The sequence below is a fragment of the Ailuropoda melanoleuca genome, chromosome 12 (genome assembly GCF_002007445.2).
Source record: "Ailuropoda melanoleuca isolate Jingjing chromosome 12, ASM200744v2, whole genome shotgun sequence".
In the NCBI taxonomy this organism is placed as follows: domain Eukaryota; kingdom Metazoa; phylum Chordata; class Mammalia; order Carnivora; family Ursidae; genus Ailuropoda; species Ailuropoda melanoleuca.
Genome location: NC_048229.1, coordinates 46,334,215 through 46,340,723, shown reverse-complemented (window position 1 = coordinate 46,340,723; position 6,509 = coordinate 46,334,215). Strand labels below are relative to the sequence as shown.

At 55.5% G+C, this 6,509-nt stretch overlaps 1 protein-coding gene across 2 annotated transcripts in view; it reads right to left on the bottom strand.

Moving 5' to 3' along the window:
- Positions 1-748: 748 nt before the first annotated feature.
- Positions 749-6,509, bottom strand: part of GPT2 (glutamic--pyruvic transaminase 2) — a 30,741-nt gene continuing 24,980 nt past the window's right edge. For both annotated transcript variants that reach the window (XM_011237133.3, XM_034638110.1), the window contains exons 9-12: positions 5,865-6,039; positions 4,294-4,449; positions 3,120-3,232; positions 749-1,904 (exon numbers count right to left, since the gene is read on the bottom strand). In XM_011237133.3, coding sequence (XP_011235435.2) covers positions 1,814-1,904; positions 3,120-3,232; positions 4,294-4,449; positions 5,865-6,039 — 535 coding nt within the window. In that variant the 3' untranslated portion in view covers positions 749-1,813. The remainder of the gene's footprint in view (positions 1,905-3,119; positions 3,233-4,293; positions 4,450-5,864; positions 6,040-6,509) is intronic.

Sequence of the window (6,509 nt, the reverse complement as noted above, 5' to 3'; positions counted from 1 at the left end):
CCCTGGTCCCCCCGTGAAAAAAGTAATTGTTACAAAAATATAAAAAATAGACTAGCTTCTACTATGTAACCTCTCCACCAGAAACCTCACGACTCTGGGACACGTTCTGCTTTATGTACCATCCAACAAGCACAAGTGCAATTCTCTCAATTTTTAAGGAAGGAAAAGTTCCAACACGTTCCCTTTGTTGCTTGAGACTGTGGCTTCTTTCTTCCCAGAGACTACAACGCTAGCAAGTAGGGACAGTTTGTAGTTTCCTATTGCTTTCCCCTGCATGGGCCCAGCACAGAAATCAGCATAGGCGGCTGCCTTCAAAGCTCACGCCTCTTGGTATTTGTCTCTCTAGCTCCTTCGATTCCAATTTGGGACTCGCTGGGTCCCCAGGCTCCTGAGCTGGCCTTGGCTTCCCTCACTGCCTCCTGGGGAAGGCCCCTGGTAGGAGGGGGCTCTCAGAGAAGCCTCCTGTTTCCATAGCACCCACTTTCTGAGAGTGTGGGTCAGGCCCCCAGCCAGCTTTGCTAATGCCAGGGAAGCATCAGGTTTGGTGGAGGGCACTGCGCTGGCTGCAGAGATGACTGATGCCGCAGGACAGTCTGCAGAGTCTGGGAGGGGAGCCAGCAGCAAACGTGCAGGCAAACCCTTTGGCATCAAGTTAAGATACTTCGATAAACTTCGAATCCCATTACGTGTACTTGTCCACAGCAGCCAAGCTACCAGGCACTTGGACCAATTATGAGCTAGGAGACACTACCGGAGGGGACTGGTGGCAAGGGCTTGACTGTGGTCAAGTCCTAGAGGATGCCCCTCCCTCACCCGGACGTCTTCAGTGTTTCCTTGTCCCTGCGGTCGCCAGGGGGCGATGTCTGTAAAGGCTCAACGGAGCCCTCAGTAGAGGCCGTTGTTGGCCAACAGCAGGATGCAGCAGCACGAGCAAGCAGACTTCCGCCACATCACGGGGATATTGCTGGGCTGTAGCCTGCGTCCCTGAAGTCCAGGGAGTCCTCTCAGACGGGGTCCCAGCCTAAGCATGCGCAAGAGAATGCTTCACCCCAAAGCCCTCCCTACCTACTGCTCTACGTGCAGAGTCCTCACTACGTGCTGCACGCTCCCAGCTGGAGACCTGGTTCCACTTGGAGCCTGGCTCGCACCCACTCTTCCCCTGCAGGACCCTTCGACCTTGGCCGTAGCCCCCAGTACCTGTGACAAGCTAGTCTGGGATCCGGTTCAGCCCCCACGGCCTTCACCATTCTTGTCTGAGACACAGGCCATCTGCCCGCAGGCCAGAATGGTGGGCCCTTTCTGAGCCTCCAGTGGACTTCAAGGCTCTCCTGTTTGAAGAACTAGATTTTCACACCGCTAAGGGTTTTATTTCACAGATCATGGTGGTGAGTTTAGGATTTCCAGTCTTCGCCACGATTGTCATACATTTCCCAACACCTTCTTGTTTCTTCAGATCTGAAACATCTCTCACCCAACATACCCTGGTTGTTTTAAACCCCAAAGGACCTTTCCAAAAGCAACAACAACAGATTCAGAGAACGCTGGCCACATGTGCTGAGCAAGTCCTCTCTACTTTGGTTGCTTCAAAAAAACAGGACTTCTGAGATAGACCCAATCACATTGCTCAGAAGAGAAGCGCTCCCAACATCAAGGCACAAAGAAAGAAGTCTCTTGGGGCAAAATGACAACGAAAGCGACCAGTGACCTTGTGAGGCCTGAGGCAGAGTCGCTGGGGAAGGCAAGTTCAGTCTGGCGTGGGCGGACATCAGGAGGAAGGCCTGACAAACAGGTCTCCCTTTGGGCCCAGCAGTCCTCATGCGTACTTCTCCAGGAACTTTATGTGGAAGTCCTTCACCTTCTGTAGAACTGTCTTCAGCTTCTCCACGGGAGGGAGGATGGTCATTCTGTCAGGAAAGAGGACAGCTGTCAGCCTGGACACACGTCGCTCTGGAAAAGGGGAGAGGAAGGAACCCAGCAGCTCCTTCCTTCCCCTGCATTGTGGAGATGAGGAGGTGTGGGCAAGCCCTGAGAGGGGGAGGCCGGTCCTGTCCACTGAGAAAGCACCAGCCCCGGGACAGAACCTGGAACTCACTGAACCACCCCCTGCCCCAATTCATAATTTACTTCCTACCGAAGTAACACACAGACTAAGAGCAGTAAGATGGCGGCAGCATGAAGCTCAGTGACACGTCCACCTGTTGTGACACAAGGCCTGCACGACATTCTGACGGGTGGATACAACTTTCTCTAGAGCTGTTCCTCCTGCTAGGTGGGCCTTTTAAAAATCTCTTAGAGTGAGGACCTCCAGTCACAACTCTCCCTCCAAAGGAACTCCCAAACTGCTATGGTCACTCACTCCTTCTCCTGATACTGCCAGTACGCTCCCCCACTGGAAAGGCAGCCCTCTCGATTTAGCCATTTCTCGAATGAGCCCTGACTTGCCAAGGTGAACCTAACTAGAGTGGAGAGGCCAACCACACACACGTTTGTCCATCCGGGGCACGTGGCCCACGACCTGAGTCAGGACTTGGCTCCAGGTGCTGACTAAGCTCATGACGCTTCTTTTTTTAGCATCTGCTGCAGGAGACATCTGAGAGCACTGTGCATGGAGAAGATGCTGTTGTGAACAGAACCGGCCTCCGTGGGGAAACCCTGGCTGGGCTGCCCAGCTTGCTCAGCTCCCCCCGGGCTGCCATCCCAGCAGGGTCGGCATGCGCCGCGCAATGCGTCTCAGGATTTGGGCGCAGCGTCTCTGCAGACGTCTGGACGGGCTCCTGAGCGCCTGGATGCTGTATGCTACTGCGTGGAATTGAAAAAGGACAGGGAAATAAAAAGAAAACACCCCACCAGGAACACTTCCGATGGTATGCGATAGATGGAGGCAGCGGAGGGGGAGACGAGCGGTCAAGGAGATGACCTCGGGGTCTACCCATCGTGTTCCTGAATCCCTGCACCCAGGTCTCAGCCAGGTTCTGCAGCAGGACAGAACGGGGGTGGGCAGGGCGGATGGGGCTGCACACATCTCCAGCTCTGGAGCCCGCCTGCGCTCTACCCTCGGAAGCCCACGTTTTCCAAGACCAACCTGGTTCCAGCCCCACGGTGCAGAGAGACAGAGGTACCTGAAGTGGTAGGTGCCTTCCCTCTGGCCGAAGCCGCTGCCGGGTACGACGCAGATGCCCGTCTCCTCGAGGAGCTTCATGCAGTAAAACATGTCAGGGGCCATCTTATGGGCCTGCGGGAGCAGGGCAGACGTAGGGTTCGTTCATGGCTTTGTACGAACACAGCACTGAAAACCTGAAGCCAAGTCACCACCGAAGCAGGGGGTTCTTTCCCACGGCAGGGCCCCCCTCCCCTCCCCGCAAGGACCGAGGCAGGACACTGGATGCGGCCGGAAGCCGGTGCAGGGAACAAGGGAGCTCAAGGCTACGTCAGCATGGCGTCTTCCTTGCCCAGGACTGATGGTCTCTTTCCTTTATGACCCGCACCCAGGCAGCTCCACAGGCACCGATGGTTGTCTCCTACGTGCCAAGCACACAGCCCTTGGACAATGAGGCCAAGAGCTGCCCCCTGGGGAGGGGGCTTTCAGAGAACAGCGTCTCGGGGGCTCTGTTCACAGGGCTTCTCACACCTTGGTTTGTACAACCTGGGGGACCTGCTGAATGGGTTTCTGGGCTCCAGCCCCAGGGATTCTGACTCAACAGGTCAACAGACGACCCCTCAACAGTGGGGGCGGGCCCAGATTCTGGATGTTTGACGGGTACTGAGGCCCCTGAGGACAGCACTTCCAGAAATACTGCTCTGGCCCTTGATCCTCCAAGTAGGGTCTGTGGCATGGCCTGAGAATGTTGCCCCCACAGGATCCCGGGCCCTCTGCAGACTTCCCGCACCAGCACCGGCATTTGAACAAGACCCCCAGGAGATTTCGCGTTCACAGTCCAGCTTGGAGAAGTGCTTCTCTAGGACAGTCACTGTGCAGAGCAGACTCTGTCATGGCTTCTGCAGTCTGAAATGCATCATGTCACACGTGGGGCACTGCCTTCTGAACACTGGAGTTTACAGAGCCCGGCTCAGCACCACTCGCCCAGGGCTGACCTCACCTCTGCCCCTCACCACAGCACTCTGCAGGGCTGGGCTTCCGAGAGCCCCGTCTTTCTGCTGTAAGCACCATCTGGCCGAACGGTCCACAAAATTCCAAGCCCCCAGAGCCAGCACTTTTGCTCCCCGAGGCAAAAAACAGCCCCCAACCCAGCAATTCCAAGTGAATCCAGTACGCCCCGGCCCAGCACCCCAGACCTGAGCTGCTTCCACGGCCTTGCTGGGGATGAAGATCCGAGGAAAGGCATACATAGCTCCCTGCAAGGGGTTGCAGTGAATTCCGGGGACTTGGTTAAACAGGTCTTCTGTCAGCTTAGCCTTTTTGGCCAGATTACCCAGGACAGACTCTTTCTCCTGAGGAGACACAGAAAACAGAACAAAGCATATATCTGGACATCATGGAACGCTCCAGATGCTGGAAACTGTCCCTTCAACGTGGGGGCAACGGAGCAGCCTGGTGCAACGTGAGCTCGTGTGTGCATGAACACAGCAAACCAGGGAGGTGGGCAAAACCTCCCCCTCTACAGGAACATCTTCCCGGGTGCTCAGCCCAGAAGGCTGCCCGCGGCCATGGGCACGCAAGTACGGGAGTGCCGGGCAACAGGTAGGTCCTGCATGGCTTCTGTCATGCTTCTGTTCTTGTACAGGAGGTCCTTCCTGAAGATGGGAAAACCCCATCCCAGCCCAGAAGTCTGAATGGACTTGGCCCTGGATGGAATGCTCTAGAACATACTTCTAGGAGATGGCCCAAACTCTTCATTTTGGGCAGACACTCTTAATCTGTGTGGTGTGCATAGGGCATGTGACCCAGGCAAAGCAAGTCCATGACTGGCTTAGAAGTGGACATTTCCAGGACTTCTGCTGGAATGGGGCATGAAAGGGGTGGTCTGAGGCCGAATGAAACATGGTCCACGCACACAAGGGAATATCATTCAGCCTTTAAGGGGAAGCAAATTCTAACACATGCTACGACACAGATGTACCTTGAGGACATTATGCTGAGTGACATAAACCAGTCACAAAAAGACAAATACTGTATGGTTCCACGGAGATGAAGTGCCTAGAATAGTCCTATTCACAGAGACAGAAAGTAGAATGGAGGTCAGCAGGGGCTGGGGGGGATGGGGAAATGGGGAGTTAGTGTTTAATGGGGACAGCGTTTCAGTTTGGGAAGAGGAAAATGTTCCAGAGAGGGATGGTGGTGATGGTCGCACACCAGTGTGAATGGATTTTAAGTACTAAACTGTTCAGTTAAAAATGGTTAAAATGGTACATTTTACATTCTGTGCCATTTTGCCACAATTTAAAATAATGTGAGCCTGGAACCACAGTTAAAGTTGGGTTTTTGTCCCTTGCAGTTGAAAGGCTCTGACTGGATCACCTCAAGCTGCAAGGACAGCCGGCGAGGCCAAAGGCAGGCCTGTGGCCTGGACGCAATGCCATGCCCATCCTTTCCTCCTTTCCAGTTTAGTAACAGAAGCTCCCCCGCCCCCAGGTGTTCTCAGGACACCAGGCCCTTCCCTCAGGGTGCCTGCCCACCCGCGATGCTCTCAGGTGAGGAGGAGGAAGGGGTCCCCCACTTCAGACACAACCCCACTGCATCGTCACACTGAACCTTGTGGAGTGGTTCAGGCGCCAAGAGGAACCAGGAGCACCCCTGGGAGGCCACCTGGGGAGAGACTGGCCGCGGTGACCCTGAGTCCACTGTGCATGCGCGTGGCCCTAGCCGTGGCAGTGACGCAGAGGGGCCACAGTACACAGCGACTCACCCTGTGGAACTGCTCGAAGGACTCCTCTCCAGGCACGGGGGGGTTCACGACGATGTCCATGGCAGCCTGCCCGGACACCGGCGGGCACAGGCGCACGGACAGCAGCTTCACCAGCTGGCCTTTGATCTCAGGGTGCAGGTTGATCACCTCCATGTAGCCTCCTCTGTAGCCACACCTGCAGGGTTGAAGGAGGGACAAGGACCCACCGGTCACAGGCCTCAGCTACGTGCAATCCGGTCAGCCGGAAAGTTCTGCAAGCACCACCAGGCCTCACACTGAGCGGCCGGGTGTGGCCGAGTTCTTCCCAAGGGGAGGTGAACGGCAGTGACAGGGGCAAATGCCACATCGCTTCCTTACACGAAAGAGCAAGCTCTCTCCTCTTTCTTTTTTCCCTTTTCCTGAGAAATGGAGACCCTCAGGGCAGCAGCCCCAGTGCTAGAGATGAATGCCGCGGGTTGACAAGGCAGAGCACTCATCCTTGAATGACCTTGAGGAGCACAGCAGGTCCTAACCTCCCCTGCCTTTGGGCTGTTACGTCACCAAGAGACACACTTACACCTTGTTTTACCCACTGTATTTAGGGGCCTCTTTGTTAAGCAGCTTAGCCTGAGACCTAACTCACACACTGGCCCCTGTTCCAAAGGG